This window comes from Panulirus ornatus, chromosome 3 (genome assembly GCF_036320965.1).
Source record: "Panulirus ornatus isolate Po-2019 chromosome 3, ASM3632096v1, whole genome shotgun sequence".
NCBI classification, from domain to species: domain Eukaryota; kingdom Metazoa; phylum Arthropoda; class Malacostraca; order Decapoda; family Palinuridae; genus Panulirus; species Panulirus ornatus.
In genome coordinates this window covers 71324606-71344418 of record NC_092226.1, presented here as the reverse complement: position 1 = coordinate 71344418, position 19813 = coordinate 71324606, and the positions used below count along the sequence as shown (strand labels likewise).

General features: G+C 46.1%; 1 protein-coding gene across 3 annotated transcripts in view; it reads right to left on the bottom strand.

The window, feature by feature from the left end:
• Positions 1–19357, bottom strand: part of LOC139763292 (uncharacterized) — a 63015-nt gene extending 43658 nt beyond the window's left edge. For all 3 annotated transcript variants that reach the window (XR_011716096.1, XM_071689262.1, XM_071689273.1), the window contains exon 1: positions 15749–19357. Coding sequence is in view for 2 of the 3 variants with exons in the window: in XM_071689262.1 (XP_071545363.1) it covers positions 15749–18675 (2927 nt within the window). In the remaining variant the exon portion in view is untranslated. The remainder of the gene's footprint in view (positions 1–15748) is intronic.
• Positions 19358–19813: the final 456 nt, after the last annotated feature.

The window sequence follows — 19813 nt, the reverse complement described above, 5'->3', positions numbered from 1 at the left end:
TGGTTCAAGAAGTGAAGTATCTTATTTTTCCTTTTAGTTACGAGGTTTCATAAAGGAAGGTTTTTGAAACAAAGTTCACAATTTACAAAATTGCAATATACAGCCATAATACAGCGAGATAAGTATAGTGTTTCTGTAAGTATGATCTGTTGTCAAAAGAGGTGTCATCTATATACATATACTTACACGAACATTTGCTTAGATAGCGTATTTATTCGCCAACACACTTATAATTCTTAAAAGTCTAAAAATAGTACGGTATATCCTTCACTCGCTCTGGAACGCGATCTCATTAAAGATTAAACGTAATTCCTTGGCGACAGACCGATATACATCTACTCACAAAGCAATACAAGGTCACGCATGGGGGTCCCGATAGACTACTGAACTCACTACTGTATGATTGAAATCATACAAGAATTTGTATTTTGTACCCGGATGTCTCTCAGTCTCCCAAGGGCATGGTACAGGTTACAGAAACCATACAGTCGCTGTAGGGAATAAAAGTCTCAGAACATTTTACCACCAGCCAATACTGGGCAAGCTACTGCGTGACATAGTTACTATATGGCCGTTGGCAACTCAAAAGGGTGGGCCGTTTTGATAACTGTTTCTTTCCCTACACCTCCAAACTTTGGAACTCTCTACCCTCTCATGTCTTTCCCCAATAACTATGACCTGGCACATTATAAAAGACAGGTTTTTCCACTTTCTCTCAACCTCGTATGAATACTTTCCCTTGTCTCTTCGTTTTTCCCTTTCATTAACCTCTCTATATTTCAATAAAGGCCTGGTCTTCATGTGAACATCTGTCACTGTGACTGGAGCCCTGAGGCAATTTCTCCTCTCTCCTACATAATCCCATGAGAGAACCTAATCTCCCTTACTGTCCACCTGTAACTTGAAGTGTTTTCTCATGACGTGAACGAGCCACACACGAGGGAGGGAATATGCTGTACCACTGTCTACAATAATGGCCTGAAGTTATACTGTCATTCACGTTTGTAATTTCCGCGACAGATTACAGTGTCAGATTTACACTTCAGTTCCTGGCAGAGACACTGGTTCTGTGGTGTATTGACAGGCGTGGACAGCCAAGGTGGTGTGGAGAACTGTAAATGTTAATAAACGATTTACAATCTCTGTGTGAGAATGTAAATCAAATATGAAGTAAGAAATGTCATTTAAGATGCGTAAAATAATATGTATCTAAGTCAACGATGGCTGACTTTAGGTACATTTTGGGCATAGTTCGAATATCAAGGGTATGGCTGGTGACCTAAATTGTGGTTGATGACCCCCAGCTGTGGCTGGTGACCTAAATTGTGGCTGATGACCTCCAGCTGTGGCTGGTGACCCTAATTGTGGCTGATGACCCCCAGCTGTGGTGGGCCGCTTCCCTCAGGTCGCCCAACCAACACTGTCTCATCATGTTGGCTTCTTTTCCGATAATCAATTTTATTTTCCAGACTCTCTTTAACAATCTCTCAGACTCATCTCAATCAATATTCCATTTCCCATGAATTAGGTAACTCCATCTTAACTCCATTTCTAACAAATCAATTAACATCATTAAGTACCTAAAGTAGATTGTTCGACCAAATAGATTAATAGATATTATCTAAGCGTCAATGATCATTACAGGCGAGCACACAGTAGCCAGATGTGTGTGTGTGTGTGTGTGTGTGTGTGTGTGTGTGTGTGTGTGCACACTACACCCAGCTACCACCTGTGCATCGATCAATGGAGCATTACATGAGGGCACGAGTGACATATCCAGTCAGATCCGGGTGTATAAGTGGAGACTTTAGCCATGAGGTAATGCAATCATGCATATATATAGTGTGGCTGCCTGTGTTGTGTTGCATGTGATGGCCTGGTCCGAACGGTGACCCTAGCCGTGTAGAGTACATCATATCCGGCATGTACTACAGTACATTAAGTTACAGACCAGTAGTACAATATATGTACTGTGGTAGTAGTGTTGTGTACATTCTGAGTACATTGGTTAGGGGTTGGTGTATGGAAACATGAACAACTCCCCACCTAGATAAACCTCCCCACTGAACGAAACTCCCACTGAACGAACCTCCTCTGGACGAACCTCCCACTAGACCAACCTTCACCTGGACGAACCTTCCTCTGGACGAACCTCCCTTGGACGAACCTCCCACCTGAACGAATCTCCCCCTGGACGAACCTCCCACTAGACCAACCTCCCACCTGGACGAACCTCCCACTAGATAAACCTCCACCTGGACGAACCTTCGTCCGGACGAACCTCTCGACCAGACAAGACCTACCATGTCGCCCGGACAACACATTCCAGGACCCCCTCGGTGGCGAGCGACGGGCCGTCTTCAAGGCCATCAGAAACACACACAACTTAAAAAATGTCACCACAAAATTATCCTTACTATACACACACACACACACACTGGGACAACCGTCTTGATGATGCATAACGCCAAACCCAACACTAAATGATAACACGATACTGATAACACAAGAGGTCAGTGTCTTCTTCTGACACGAGACGTAAACAATGTCAACATGGTGACAGAAGACAGGTGTGTAAGGGATGGTATTATCGGCCATAATAACAGACGTATCCTAGCGGGTTGGGAGGAAGAGGTTAAGTATAGCACTGTCTGGACCCCCCCCTCTCTCTCTCTCTCTCTCTCTGACAACTTGGAGGGGAATCTAGGGCGTTAAGGAGGAGAATCCCTAATGGAATGAAGCGTTAGGGAAACACTATCAACATTCGGATGATAAATGGTTGGGGGAAAGATGGTGGAGGGGAAAAATTTTTCTGCGAGGCCAGACGACCACTAGACCCCGAGACGACCAGTATGAAACAGTCAAAAGTGTCTCGCGTGTGACCACAGTGTAATGGGGTGACCCTGCTGGGTCATGAGACCTCCACGTTCACCCCATACTAGGTCATGAGACCCCGACGTAACAGGGTAATATCAAAAGGAGGGGATTCGAACGCGTGCCTCCCTATCGTAAGAGAGTAATAGTACAGGGATTCGAACGAATGTCTCTCTATCGTGGGGGAAAAGTATTATTACAGGGAATCGAACTAAGGGGACCTCCCATTCTTCCGCCAAGTCACGGAAATCTCTCGTGAGTGAACGTGAAACCGAAAGCCAACCTTCCCCATCCACGAGGATGATTACGGTGCGACCATATAACCCTCCGCTGAAGGCCGGGCCCAAACTACCGTTCTATGGAACAGAGTTTCATGTTCTTTAGTCCAGCTGGTAAGACGTGAAGAACACACACACATGCAGACATATAAACTGAATTCTATTTTCTGTTACTTTACGAAAAAATAAACAAAAAAATGCTCTAAATTACCTGACTTAAAAGGGGTTTTTAAGACCTGTTTGCTGTAAACAAACAAGTGGCGCATGTTGATGGATGAGTTTTTTTTCTTCAGTTGGCGTATGAATAATGGAGTTGTTGCCTATGCATAATGCACGCGCTTACCTCCAGCCGACTCAAAGGAGTGTTGTGCAAATTACATAATCAGCCGCTGCTAGTTACAGGCCGTTCTCCCGTCTGACATTTGCAAGTGATTTGCATACGTTAAAAAAGGGGAAATGGCGAGTGTTATATAATGATGATGATGGTGGTGGTGTATCATGATCACTCTACCATAGTTCCATCAGCTCTAACACCACACATACACACACACACACACACACACACACACATACACTACCAGCCAACCACACCACACACACACATCACCAGCCAACCACACCACATACACTACCAGCCAACCACACCACACACACACACACATACACACACACACACACACACACACTACCAGCCAACCACACCACACACATACACACACACACACACACACACACACACACACACACACACACACTGCCAGCCAACCACACACACACACACACACACACACACACACACACACACACTACCAGCCAACCACACACACACACACACACACACACACTACCAGCCAACCACACCACACACACACACACACACACACACACACACACACACTACCAGCCAACCACACACACACACACACACTACCAGCCAACCACACACATACACACACATACACATACACACACACAGACACAGAGGGAAGAGCCTTTATGACCGTTGGCAAATCTGATCATTAAGGGTCATGTTATAACGAAGACTAAGAGCAACTCCATCATTCGAGGGTCGTATACCGTCGTGTTCAAGGGTCGTATACCGTCGTGCTCAAGGGTCGTATACCGTCGTGCTCAAGGGTCGTATACCGTCGTGTTCAAGGCAGGCATTAAGAACCACAGAGTATAACCATCTTACAACGAGGACAATACAACAACGTGACTGGCTGGGACAGGGTCAATACACGTACCATTCATGTCGTTCGTGGCTATTTTTGCCCTATTGACCCATCGCTTCTGAGGCTTGGACAATTGCTTCATTATATAGGATATGTCTGGTGATATAGTGGTAGCTATATGTACTCCAGTGTGTGTGTGTGTGTGTGTGTGTGTGCCGCTATAGGATTTGTGGCTAGCAATCTATAGCAAACTCACTTAAATTTAACAACACGTTTTATTTTTTTTTTTGTGAGATTAACGACAGGTTCATCAAGCCTAGCCATGCTTCCCTGAGTTTAACGATAGACACTTAGGCACTTTGACGATACCTTCTTGTGCTTAACGACACACACACACACACATACGCATGGTTAACGAACATATATATAAAAAAAACAGTTCCTCATTTCTCAAATCGCTAATTATGGTTTAACGACACACTCCAAAAGGTCAAGGTTAACGAACAGCATTAGTCACATCCTAATTGAAACACACATTCGTTAACGCATTTATGCACGCACCTACAAATAGGATGCACGTGCGTGCGTCTTCGAGAATGTTCGCCATATTAAGTGCGTTTAGCAGAGGTAAAAAAAAAAAAACCCTACGTCTAATTACCAAACTACCCTTTCAGATGGCGGGGGAGTCATTAAAGGAGTAATTACTCCCTGGAAACAGCTAATTAAACAGGCAAATCTAAATTTCTAATTTCTGTCTGTCTCTCTGTTTATCTTTGCTGTCTGTTGACTTCCGTTGGTGCTATGAGGAAGTGTATAGAAATATAGAAACGTTCATTGAAGAATTATAGACTATAGATTAGAAGGTCCTCCTCACCCAAACTGTTTAATCCAATATAGAAGATAGCAAAGGGTTATCCATCCATTCCCGTTTACGTAACAGAATATAGAAAGCGTTTTTCTATACGCATACAACGCGCTGTTATAAAACAGAATATAGAAAACGTTACCTTCCCACTAAACGTTACATAACAGACCACAGTAACCTTGCCGTTACCGTTTACCGTTATATAACAGGCCATAGAGGCTCCTTCCCCATTACGGGCTACATGATACAGACGTGACATTACATAATACTCCATAAAGTACAATGTACTATGACACGCCCTGTACTCTCGCGCCGTCAATCCGTGTCGAGTACATGTATATCGACCTCTCGTTTTCTGTCCTTTGGTCAAGGTAAATGTCTTGACCTGCTCGAACTATACATAAAAGGGTTCTATAATTCTACTGAACTGCCCAGCTATAAACATGCTATGTTCTACGTGACCTATAGACGCAAATGGGGCCCGTTAGAAGCCTGTGATAAGGTTAAGTTCGATCTGGGTGGTTCCGGGCGGAGTTCGAGACGGTCCGAACCGGTTCGGATATGGGATTCGAGAAGGTCGCGTAGTTTAAATAGGTTTAGGTCACTCAATATAGGTTCAAGTAGGTCAGAATAAGGACATAAGCGTTCTGAGGAGCTAAATTCAAGCTGAAATGGCATTTACAAAGGATTTATGAGACTTGGATACGTTTCACTGAGCTATGAAGAAGGGGAATTAAGTTTCGAATAGTATTTCATCGATTCAGTTGGGTGAAGAAGCATATATGATGCCACAATGACTTACTGTAAGTCAGTGTTGCTTGTATGACACCATCAGCGCCTGCCCTGACCCCAGGACGCAACACTAAACCCTCTGCAACACAAACCAAAGTAGAAAAGCCCCCAGCAAGAACCATAGATTCGCAACACGTCCATAGCATACATGGGTAGTGAATCAAGCCTTAGCTCAAGGTCGATGTTACCTTCCAGTAGACAGGATTTCCAACCTGACTGACCCTCTACGACCCAGTCACCTCCCCCCACCCCTGACCCTCCCTCTATAAGGTGGAAGGGTGACCCCCCCTTCCTCACCCTCCACGCCTGGTGTTCGAACCAAGGCCTTCGGGAACACTAGAAGCCATCGATCTCACATATAACCCCCCCCCCATTCCCCCCCATCTCGTCGGGAGTAGCCCTAGGGTGATGGCGGGAGGAGGGGGGGGAGGTCATAAACTATAGGTTACCACACGGAAACCTTCACTACGTCACTAAAAACAAACTACACACACACACACACACACACACACACATATATATATATATATATATATATATATATATATATATATATATATATATATATATGTGTGTGTGTGTGTGTGTGTGTGTATAGTTTGTTTCAGTATATATATATATATATATATATATATATATATATATATATATACTGAAAAAAAACACGAAATCCTGAGCGCTTTCGTGTATTAACACATCTGAAGATGTGACAATACACGAAAGCGACATGACCTGGTCCGCCCCCATGATTCATCAATTCATCATTCTTCATAATCAAGGCGAAATACACACGTTGATGTAATGAGACTTTCGCCCTTTCCTAGGTCTCTTCGTAAGTCCCTGCGGACATACAGTGCTATGGTAGTCTAAATGGGGTCATTAGCGTGGAGTGTTTACCAAGGTAATCTGGTAATTACATGTTGATAATTTCATAATTGTACAGAGAGGGGTGAGAATTCAACTCACGTACGTTCCCTTACGTTGAATTACCTTTTTATCCTGAAAGCTGGGTTAAGGCTAGAGGTCATAATTTGGTCCACCGTGGAAGAGAGAAAAGCAAGGGATGACTTGATTACATTCCTTTTTGAGTCTGCAGAACATACTGATGACGTGGACAATAACAGTTCTTCAAGAGATGCACAGGGAGAGAACAAAGAACGCGACATGGTAAATCTAAGCAGAGAAAAAGACAAACTTATTTTAAAACAATATGAAGAAGTTCTTTTACAATATAAGAATGGTGGGCGAAGGGAGGGAATGATTTGAATCAGGACATGAATAATGCCGACAGCAATACAGAAATTAAAAAAAGCTGTACGACAGTAGGAAATGTTCAAGGAAATGTAGAATTACCCGTACGGCGCAAATAGGTAATTACCCACTCTCTCTCTCTCTCTCTCTCTCTCTCTCTCTCTCTCTCTCTCTCTCTCTCTCTCTCTCTCTCTCTCTCTCTCTCTGCCGAAGAAAACATTCCCATGATATTGAATTTTTTGTTTTCCTCGTCGTGTATTTAAATCGTCCATGTCGTGTGTCGTAAAGGCTGGTATGAGTCTGTTAGAGGTAGAGGTCAAGCTATCGTACACAAGGGTCGTGTACCGTCGTGCTCAAGGGTCGTGTACCGTCGTGCTCAAGGGTCGTATACCGTCGTACTCAAGGGTCGTGTACCGTCGTGCTCAAGGGTCGTGTACCCGTCGTGCTCAAGGGTCGTGTACCCGTCGTGCTCAAGGGTCGTGTACCGTCGTGCTCATGGGTCGTGTACCGTCGTGCTCAAGGGTCGTATACCGTCGTACTCAAGGGTCGTGTACCGTCGTACTCAAGGGTCGTGTAGTCGTCGTGCTCAAGGGTCGTGTACCCGTCGTGCTCAAGGGTCGTCGTCCTGATGGGGTATGCAGGGGCGCCCGTCCCTCACCAGCTGCCAGACAAACCCAGCAGTTGAGCGCGTACTCACACCACCCGTGCATGACATATCCACTAGCACAGGCGTTATTAGGAGGAGCCTGCATGACACTCCCTGGCCCAGTGGTATGCATGACCCACCACAGGGGAGGTACTAAGACGAGATGAATGATCTCCCCAAGGAGTGCATGATGAGGGGTACAGAGGGTAAAAGTGCATGAAAAAGAAAAATATGATTTCTTGTTCCCCAATGTCCTGTATCGCTACTACGAACGGATTATTAAACTCTCTCTCTCTCTCTCTCTCTCTCTCTCTCTCTCTCTCTCCAGGGCTCATCTATATTCATACCTCGAAGATCCGGGTCCAAATACACCTTCATGAATACGCAAAGCAATGCAGAATGAGGTAGCGTTAAGAACAGAGGGACTGAGCCTTAGAGGGAATATCCTCACTTGGCCCCCTTCTCTGTTCCTTCTTTTGGAAAATTAAAAGACGAGAAGGTGGTAAGGATTTCCAGCCTCCCGGCTCCCTTCCCTTTTTAGTCTCCTTCTACGACACGCAGGGAATACGTGGGAAGTATTCTTTCTCCTCTATCCCCAGGGATACATACATACATATACATATACACACTGACCCCTCAGCTGCAGAAGGTGAGGTTGGGAATATCTCAGTAGCTCGGTCAGGCCAGCCTGCATAACACACATCGGCACATGACAAGGTATAAAAATAGCCCGTGGGAATCACCGCAACGGAATGGTTGTGGCGTTACTCACCCCCCAGCGTGGAGGACGAGGCAGGAACACGGCCAGGAGGAGTTACGTCACCAGACAGTGTTGTAGCTGAATATCGAGGGATATTCTTATCATAGAAGGACAAGACAATATCGGAGAATATTCTCCTATGGTAGGCGGGACTACATCAGAGAATATTCTAGTTTGAGGTTTTGCATATGAATAATATATTGATCTGAGGTCTTTGGTTCTCTGTAGATTCGACTCTCAAAGGTGAAAAGGGTGATATGGCGAGAGGAAAGACAAAGGAAGAATGAGAATTCCACAGCTTCGAGTTTTGAGGGAAGGAAAGAAAAGGAGACATAACGGTCACTGCTCGTGTGGTTGGTCTCCACACACTAACTATGGGAAGCATTAGCTAGACGCGTGCCACGGGTCCAAATTTGGCCTCAGTGGCCAGGGACACACGAGCAGGCAGCTTACGAGAACAGTGACGGAAATGATACCCACAGAACAGTGGGGAGACAGAAACACCATCATAAACAGGGAGGGAGGGATGAAGAGAGGTGATGTTCGGTTTACCAATGAGACGGATGGCTTTTTTATTCCACTTTGGCTAATAGAAAGGTTGAGGAAGAACGAGTGACAAATAAAAAGAAATTTAGGTACAATACCAGTATTCAACTCAGCCTGGTTACTGAATCCTCATGAAGAGACGTTTCAGTGGACTGAATTCATAGGAGCGATAAGTTCAGTGCGAGAAAGAGAACGAGAATCAGAGTAAAGAGAGAGAAGGGAAAGTGAGTCGAAGTGTGGCAAGTGGAATCATGAGTGAGAGTCAACTATGGTTAGAAGATGAAGAAGGATCATTTATACAGAAGTAAGACAGAGTAGGAGACAAGGTAGACCCTTGTAGGACACCACAGTTAATAGCGTAACGTGTGGAAGTCTCATCTTTCGGCGACTTCTGCAATGTGCCAACTAGAGAGGAGGTGACTGTATGCATTACAAAACAGTCAGGAATAAAGTGATCATGGCAAAAAGGAGGAGGAATGGCTGAATCAAAGACCTATATTCGAGAATATTCTTGGTTAAGGATCAGAAAGATTTACCAGCAGAGAGAGCTGTCGTATCAGTGTATTTCTAATGATGGCGTGCTTGAGATTACGAATGACGGCCTCCCTGTTATCATGAGCAGAAATGAACAACGAAAATCAGTCATTCAGGGAAAGATGAAGTGTTTCCTGCCCCGGTAGGCTCTCTCTCTCTCTCTCTCTCTCTCTCTCTCTCTCTCTCTCTCTCTCTCTCTCTCTCTCTCTCTCTCTCTCTCTCTCTCTCGTGACAGGCATCAGAGCAGGAACGAACCAATCATGCCTTTGGTGGAGACAGATCTGACAGAAGCAGCGGAAGACACCCAATTCATTTTTTTTTTTTTTGTATTTAGGAAACATTCCTTGTCATCCTTCTTTGTGCTTGGAAAGGCATCAACCAACACCCCCTCTGTCAGAGGTACCAGGACAAACCAATCCCCCTTACCAGAGTTACCAGCACAAGTCAAACCTCCCCACATGGGGTACCAGCACAAAGCAACCTCACTCTCACCCCCCCCTACCGGGCTTACGCTTGCCACATCCACCACCACCTCCTCATCCATCACGGCCGAGCGAAGTGGACGAAGCCAGTGAAATCAACAGGTCGGTGGCTGGTGTGGGCGTCGGGAGAAAGGTTGGAACAACTCCATTAGATAATTGAGACGACCCTCACCCCTCGCATCTAGGACTTCATACGGCACCTCCTCGCCCTCTTCTTCTTCTTCTTCTTCGCTCCTCCTGAAGGAGCATGCGGAAGAGGCCGGTTCTCTAGGCCAGTGACTTCGCTGCCACGTCAGAAACGTCCTCATTCTCTGAAGGGTTTAATTATTACTTCGTCTTATCAGGATCCTGAAAAAGGGTAGGATAATGAAAGGGCTGATAACAGGTCTTGAGAATGAGCTTAACAAAACACAGATGAACGGTGTATAAATGACGAGAACGTTAAAAACTATACACCAACAGTGCAACCGATAAATGACATGTGTAAAAATGATGCACGAACCGTGTAGATGGTGAATGAACCGGGCAAACGATAGATGAACTTTCAGCTCGATCAATGAACTAGAAAATGAATGAATGAACTTAAACAAACGCTGAGTGAACTCCGCATACCATGATGAAGTTTGTAAGCGATATATGAGTTGTGAGAACCGAAGAATGAACTGTACAAAACAGTAAATGAATCGTTCGAGGAATGTCTCGGATCCCGACTCATTCCAATAGAAGCTACCGTCGAGGAGCTGTCGCCTTAAGACAATAAAGCAGTGAAGCTTCGACTCTCACAAGCAAAGCGTATGTTAAAACGCCTAATTCTGGGACTCTTTGCACCAGATGGCGATGGTAAAACACCCATTTGTTGATGATGACATAAATACTGGCTAAGGAGAGGTACGAATTGATGACATTTATGATTACTTCATGGGGATTTAAAACCTGCTGATTACGGGGTAGTAAAATACTAACATAAAGCTCCACCCGGGGTCCCGGTGCATGTGAGGACTAGAGGGGTACCAGGGTTCCCATGCATGAGGAAAGAGGTGTAAACATATAAGAGGGAGCTAAATAACGTAAACGCGGCTTTCTGTACACGCAATACATTTTAAAAGTCATTTAACCTTGGCCATCCCCTTGACCCCATCATATAAATTTATATATATATATATATATATATATATATATATATATATATATATATATATATATATATATATATATATATATATATATATATATATATATATATATCATGCAACCTTATACATTATTTGAACTTCAGGGGTACCAATGAGATGCTTTTGGATTCAACTCATATCATTCGTTCTCCATCAATCTAAAGGTCACTGGTTCGATCCCAGCTCCCTCTCATCTCGACCAGAGCAGCGGCCGCCAACACACAGCAGAGTGGAGTGGGTGAAGAATGTGGGTCAGACTGTGATCTTGACTATATATATATATATATATATATATATATATATATATATATATATATATATATATATATATATATATATATATATCTTTTTTTTTTTATTTCGACTCTCGATACAGCAGACTACAGCAGATACAGCAAGGGAGTCTGTACGACCTTAAACGAGAGGGTTGTGATGTCGGGGACACACACACACACACACACACACACACACACACACACACATACACACACACACAATGACTTTAAGTTTACGGGAGACAATCACTACTTGTGGGGATTAAGAAAGGAAAATACTTCGGTTGTAAATGAGCCATGTATACATACATCTATTTTTCTTAATTCCCAGTGACGCAGAGGGCAGCGTTGTCCTTCATCAAAGATACAACAAAAAAAAAATGATAACATGACGGGGTTTTATGGTAAGGTGTCTTCCTTGCTTTTCTGGGTCAGGTAATTCCCGTGGGTGTGTAAAGAGGAGAGGGGGAGATGCAGTGTGATATCACCTTTATATTCATCTATTAAGCGATCAATCTATCTATCTAGCTAACTCTCTTTCTCTCCCTGTGTATGTCTATCTATCTATCTCTTCATTCGGTTGCCTGTCTATTAAGCCAACTATCAGCAAATAAATCTATCTCTAATCTCCTCTCTCTCTCTCTCTCTCTCTCTCTCTCTCTCTCTCTCTCTCTCTCTCTCTCTCTCTCTCTATATATATATATATATATATATATATATATATATATATATATATCTGTCCACCTCCCTGTTCTGGGTAATATGAAGGCGTATAACACTAAAATCCCAGATGTAATCACTATAATTCTTTCCTTTTACGTCGATGGTTCCAGTCACGGACAGACAGACCCCCACCGAGGCCAGAATTTAAATGAGAAATAGAAATGGGGATAAAGAAAAAAAATACTGAAGCAAGAAAATGAGAAAAAATTGATCTATGAGCTTTGGAAGAACACGATGAAAATAAAACTGTCTTTTCAAAAAAAGAAAAAAAAAAAAAAAAAGGTCAGACGGCAGACATGAGAGGGTAAAGAAAGCTAAAGCTTAGCCACAGAGGGAAGAAGTAGAGATTACAACGGTCTCTTACCCTTGAATTGCCATTAGTCTGCCGGGGATTACGTGGTCTAGGTGATGGTAGAGGAGGGCACACAAGCAGAGCTAGCTCTCAGAGGCAAATACCGGAGTATTATCCACCGAAGAGAGAGAAAGTGAACCACAGTTGCGGCGGAGGGTACAAGGGTCAAGTTCTGAGGTCATACTAAGAGAACTGATCATTGGAACTCGATGCCGTCGGGAAAATATGTGATGAGAAGATGTGAGAGCAGTACTACACGCAAGGAGAAATCAATTCCTATGCAAAAATAGAAAGAAAATGTTCTTCAACTGAACAGGACCTCCGTTTTCTCTGGGGGCAGACTTATCTATATGTGTAGCATGCGGTTTCGAGGACAAATGATACTTTTAACACATTTCCACACACACACACACACACACACACACACACACACATAATCATATATTCCCTGAATTTTTAAGGAACTAGATTATAAACAATTAAAAATATCTCAAAAAAAAAAACCTGATGATGCAGTGAGAAAGTAAAAGAAAAAATGTAGCTTTATCTCCACGAAAAATCTGATCTTGTGAATCAGACGAGCCTGACCAGTGTGTGTGTCTCACCAGGCGACATGAGAATGCAGAGCGTATGTGTGTGTGTGTGTGCGTGTGTGTGTAGGGTCGTTGCTATTGCTGTTCTTGCCGGTGGCATATTTCGTGTCTCAAGATAATAAGGCCAGATGTTATCAGTCCCTTGTTTACGACAACTACCCTTATCTCTTTTGCATTTTTATCTACCTTTCATTTTACGACTTTACAAAGAAAACGTGACTCACGTTATCAACACGGCCCTCCCCTCCACACCCCCCCCCCCCCCCACACACACACACTATAAAAAGAAGAAAAACCCAAATGGATTAATGCAGGAAACATGTTAATATCAAGTATATATACAAAATGTTAATTTTAATGTTAAATCTTAAGAGTGATTTTTCTTTTTGGTATACTGTCTTCACGGGGGATCTTGCCATTCACTGTCCACAGCTTCGATCTATCTCGACCACTTGCAATGTTACTCGCTGGTTGCAAAGTGGTTTAATCATTTCAGTTCCCTCAGTCTTCTAAGATGGTCTTTCATCTCTCTCTGCCCACTGAAGACATCTATCGCTCATGAGCATCAACGTCTATGCGAGAACTGTGAAAGAATTCACATTCTTTTTTCCCCTTCCTCCTCAGTTCCCTCTCCACTGGAGAAAAATACACTGAGCTATACGATCTTTCACAATGGGAAGAATCTAAAGTAAAATGAACAATGGGAAGAGCTGATCAGGTGGTCTTCCTCTGTCAGTGAGGCATCTATGGAGTAATTACGTAGTTTAAGATGATTTGATCTTAATCATCATGCTAATGAGCTCATTACACACACACACACACACACACACACACACACGAGTATTTGGGTGTGATGTCATTAAATTCCACCCAAGTTCTGAGGAGGATCATAAGGCCGTTGTTAATAACAAAGCCTCAAGCACCAACTAGACCTAATCACAGTGAGGGACTGCCATTACGTGCAGGGGGTCAAAAAAGCTGTGTGTGTGTGTGTGTGTCCCCCTCCGTCTTCCTGGGCGAGGACACGTGACCCCCCACAGGGATCGAACCCAGGGACCAAGAACTACTACTTGGAAGAAGTGATTTAACCACTTTAGATGGAGCTGATACAATTGTCGTCCTCAGTGTCGAAATATCTCTCTCCTCATTAAGTCGAACAAAGGCGTCTTGGGAGGGGGAGGGAGACACATATCCCACCGACCTGTGGACGTGAAGGTATGTGCGACTGACGAAGACGCAATTCTAAGTCCATTCCCACCTACGTTGTGGCGAGGATGAGAAAACCTACCGAACACAGCTGTCCCATAAGGTCGGTAATGTAATCATTATCAATGTACATATATATATATATATATATATATATATATATATATATATATATATATATATATATATATATATATATATATATATATGCAGCTATAAAGGTATGGGCTGCAATGTTAATATGACTCTGGATTCAGTGTGGGGTGCCATACTGACAACAGCTACTGTAAAATAGTGAAGGAATGAGGGGAAGGAGACAGATAATGTGTGGATCATGAGGGAACGCCAAGTGTCGTGATAAAATCAGTCTTGTGTCACACTCACACACACACACACACACACACACACACACACACATATATGTCAGATGACCTTCACAAATAATCTATTTTCTTTTTTTTTTTTTCTTTTTTTTGTAGCAGTAAATTACGTTCCACCATTCCTCCTCCTCTTTCCTCATAACACATTACCGTCCCCAGTTTGACCAACTATCTTCCAGCACTTCGTATTTTTTTTTAATGATCTGTTTGTATCTTCATGGGTTCACTTAATGGTCTGTCTGTCATCTGAGGCGTTGCTTAAAGAGCTGTTTACCTGTCGTTGTAAGACCCGGACGGGGTGAGGGAGGGAGGGAGTCGAGACACACTTGTTGTTTCATACTACACTGACAGGTCGAGTCGACCACACATCCTCCAGGTCGTGAGATTGGGCAGGTCCCTAGTGGCTGCAGGACCAGCCTACCTCCCTAGCCTTCACTACTCGGTGCAGCGGCCACGAAGACACGCCTGCTGGACGACTGGTAACACGGGTCATCCCAACAGAGGTTAACTGTGACACACGGTTGACCGGAACCAATTCTTAAGATAAAACGCGAAGGATACGTACGAGGAAAAGAGAGAGGTAGAGAGATCCCAATACAGTAAATATTCATATGAAGAAGGAGTGAACCTGCATTACTGAAAATGGGATGCATTCGCCCTAACAACGGTGTCTGCAATCTCTGAATGACCATTTGACAAGCGCTGCTAACCAGCAGATACATCACGCCTCATGTTATGGGACAAACGTCCCTCTGTAGCCATTACTAAAGATAGATGATCCCTCAATAGATCGCTTTAGATCTGATCCCCCTCAACCTGTCCCCCACAGCATCGAACACCTTACCTCGTCTTGAGCCTGAAGGAGGAGTTGGGGTCCTGGTCCCACTGGTGCGTGGTAGCCACCCTCCCGGCTCCCATCCGTCTCACGTGCAGGAGTCTGGGCTGGGAGCTGTAGGTGTAGACGTACAGTTTGTCCTCATGTGGTACCCACACCTCGCTGGTCGACCGTCCTCCTCCCTGCTGGGGGGCTGACTGCTTGCTCGGTGTGGACGCCACCCTCGACTTGACCTTCCTCCGCCGACGGGTCTTGCCCCTCTTGCCGGCGGTGTTGGGTCGAGTGATGTCCTGGTAGCGCACGTCAGGCAGCGACTCTGCCTTAGACACGACCTGGGAATCCTCGTCGACCTGTGAGTCGGCCTGCGACAGATGTCCCTCGGATCGGAAGCTCTCCAGGACGATCGAGGCGTCGTCGGAAGTCGGGATGTTGACGGGCGGCAAGTCCAGGAACTCGCCCGCCGTCTTGTCTCTCTGGCCACCTTCGAGATCCCTCTCGCCGTTTTCGCTCTCGTGCGTTGCTGGCTCGTCCCCTTCTGCCACCGTCCCATTCTGGTCGTCTAGCGTTAGGTTTCGAGCTTTGAATTTATTGTTTGGCGATTTGTCGTTCCTCAATTTCCCCACCTCCGGCTGCCCTGATGCCTGGATTGGCGTTGGTCTCCAAGAAATGGGTTTCCTGTTCGCCATGACTTTGCTTCTGTCGTATGGTTTGTTCCTCGGGGTCTTTCTCACCTCCGGCTCCTGTATCTGGGGAGGTCTTTGCGTCTGGTTTCGTCTCCCTCTGTATCTGCCAGGAATCCTCGCAATGGCTGGGACTTCCTTGATTTCTTCTTCGTCGTCATCGTCTTTTTCTTCTCCTTCTTCTTCTCTTTCTTCCTCTTCTTCCCTTTCCGGTTCTTGTGCTTCACTCGGGTCTCCTGACTCCCCTTCGACCACACCAGCGTCGGGGGCCTCCACGCTCTCGGGCTCAACCTCACTACTTATCTTAGGCTCCTCTCCATCCTGACTGTCTTTCTCTCCGTCGATCTCTTCATTATCCTTCTCTCCTTCCTCACTTACATCTCCCATTCCTTGTTCTTGCGTTGCATCCAATTCCTCACCATCGTTGGCTGCTGTACCTTCGTCGTCATCACCCGCTTCTACATCTCTCCCCTGACCATCTTCGCCTTCGATTTCTTCCTCCTCCTCAACGACTCTTGACAAGGCGTCTTCGTTGTCCACCTGTTCAACTTCGACCTCAGCGTTCACATCATCCTCCTGATCTGCCTGATCCTGGTCATCAGATCCCTCTGCTTCCCTTTCTGGCTCAGCGTCTTCTGTTGCCTGCTCTTCTAACTTCTCAGTCTCTGTGTCTTCCTCTTCCTTTTCTTCTTCTTCTTCTTCTTCTCCTCCTTTTACGTGCGTAATCTCTTGTTGGTCTTCCAAGGTCTCCGCCTCCTGATCCTTTTCCTCCTCCTCCTCCTCCTCCTTCTTCTCTTCTTCTTCTTCTTCTTCAGGTTCCTCCTCAACTTTAACTTCCTCTCCTTCACCATCTTTATCTATAGTTTCCTCCTCCTCCTCCTTCTCTTCTTCTTCAGGTTCCTCCTCAACTTCAACCTTCTCTCCTTCACCATTTTTATCTATAGTTTCCTCCTCCTCCTGTTCCTCTTCCTTCTCACCATTTTCATCTGCCTTCGTCTGTTCCTCCTCTTCCGTTTCCTTCGGCCGTGGTTCCTCCCCCTCGGCTTCCTCCATCAGTATACTGTCCTCCTCCTTCTCTTGGTTGGTCGGTTCCTCATCTGCCGTCGCTGCCGTCGCCTCCTCTTCCTCCCACGTCGCCGTCTGCATCTCCTCCAGGGTGCTTCTGAGCACCGAGGTGTCAGCTGTAGTGCCGAGCCCTGCGTCGCTCGAGAGCCCGAGAGAGCCCTGGAAGCTAGCTGCCAGTGAGTTGGGTTCGTCCATGTCCCCCTGGTAACCCGCAGCGTCGTCTTCGATGTAGTGGGTCTTGTCCTCATCGTTTCGTTCAGCGCCTTCGTCAGCGTGTTCCTCTGTTTCTCCTGCATGAGAAACCATGTTTGTGGTTTCTGGCTCCTGTGTGTTTTCAGTATCTGGTTGCACTTCTTCTCCTTCCTCTTCTTCCTGTTGTTCTTCTTGAGCTATCGTAGTCAGGTCGGTGTCCTCGCCGTTTTCTAAGGCTGGCTTCGAAGTGGCGTCATCACCAACGTCGTCTGCTGCAGGAGCCTCGATCGCGGCCTCAGTCTCGGCCGCCGCTTCCACTACTTCGCCTGAGTCAGGAGCTAAGGAGAGCTCGGCATCCTCCTCCGCCTCGTCTTTGATGCTCCCTCGCCCCTCGTCGTCATCTATGTCATCCACCTGCTCAGCATCGCCAACCTTCCCGCTACCGTCGACGAACTCAGACTCGAACTCCTCGTCCTTCTCGCCGTTGCTGCTGATCCCTTCGTCTTTACTGACGTCGCTCCCGGCCGACACGCCCCTCTGCTCCTCCCCGTCACCCGTCGGTCTCTCCACCTCCTTCACTATCTCGTCTAGTGCCTCCTCGGCCTCCGCCGCTATCTCCTCAGTCTCCGTCACTACGCCATCGGGTCTCTCTACGTCCCCTTCTCCCTTCGTCTCCTCCGCTCTGACCCTACCCAGGCTCCTCCTCGAACCGTCGTGTCTCTCTTTGGCCTTGAGTTTCTCCATTCGCTTGGCCCTCTGCTCGGAGAGGTAGTCCCGGTGTGGAGGAGGCCTGCTAGCCATGACGGTGCTTTTCTTCGTCTTCTCCTTCGTCCCCCTGCCGCCCTTGAGGTCGGGAGGCCGGACCTTTCTGAGCCGGGTCTTCCTCGCAGGCTGCCTACCGCTGGGGATGAGAGCCGTGCCGCCCGTGTCCTCGGGGCCATCCTGCCTCACGATGGACATGTGGGACTGCGCGGGCTCGCTCACTGCGACGTCAGCCATAGTTCAGCGCGGGTCCTTGGCGCCATTCTTTACACCTTCCCTGAAGCCACCATCTTCGACCGCTCCTCGCGAGGTGCCCTTCTCATACCAACGCCTCAAACAAGCAACCGAGGGGAAGCTATGGGTACACACCTGTTAATCACACGACCAAAAGACCCTCAGAAGTCAGCCGATTAATCGGTGATTAATCCACGAATAGTCATGATGGCACCTCCGGCAGCCGGACCTGTTGACCTCATTCCCGTTGTCCTGGGCCCGCCCACCGCCGCTGGCAACGGTAGTACACCCGTTACCGTTGTTAGTGACGCTGGTCTGTCAGTGCTGCGTTGTCAACAGTCACTCACCAACGGCGACAACGTTCGTTAGTGTCCACTTTCGCCACCGTGGGCTCCCTTCTGCCTCCCTTACCTGGGTCAGCCCACGTACCCAGCCGCCCTGGGAACCAGTAATGTTTACCTCACCGCCACTTAAAGGCAAAGTTTTCTTCTAAGAATTTGATCTAATTTGTCGTAAAGTATTCAAAACTTCATTATCTTCCATTAGATGCCATATTTCCATGGGTAGTATTCCCCTTACATGTACGTCAGCACTGATTCGTGTACACATACACGTGTAAACATAAGATGTACACAAACATAAGAGCACGAGCGACGCTCGTCTCGCTCTCCACCTCCAGTGTCAGCGGGCGACTGAGGCATGCGGCCACCCGCCCCGGGGCAGGCAGCCCCATCACGCCTGTAATGCCACTAAGTGCCGCCAGGTGGCAACCCAAGTGGCCGCCAACATTCCAGCCGCAACCACTCACTCTCCTCACGACTCTCTATTTTTTTTCTATCAAGTTATATCACCCCTTATCACCACCATCCTTTAGAAAAATAGACTTATGCATGTTGTAACTCCATCACCGATTATACTACAACCGCCAGACGTAGCATGTGTACAACCTACAGCTCTGGCTCACTGTTTATTCAATCGAGTTATTCGATACCGGAGCTCGAGAGATGCTGGAGGTCAATACCGGCACAGTACGGAGCCCAGCATGGGAGGCGACGGGATTTATTGCGGGGGGGGGGGGACACCTTTGGAAGAAGTCAAGGACGAGCGTACGCCATGGCAGTCCAGCGGCATAAACTGGAAC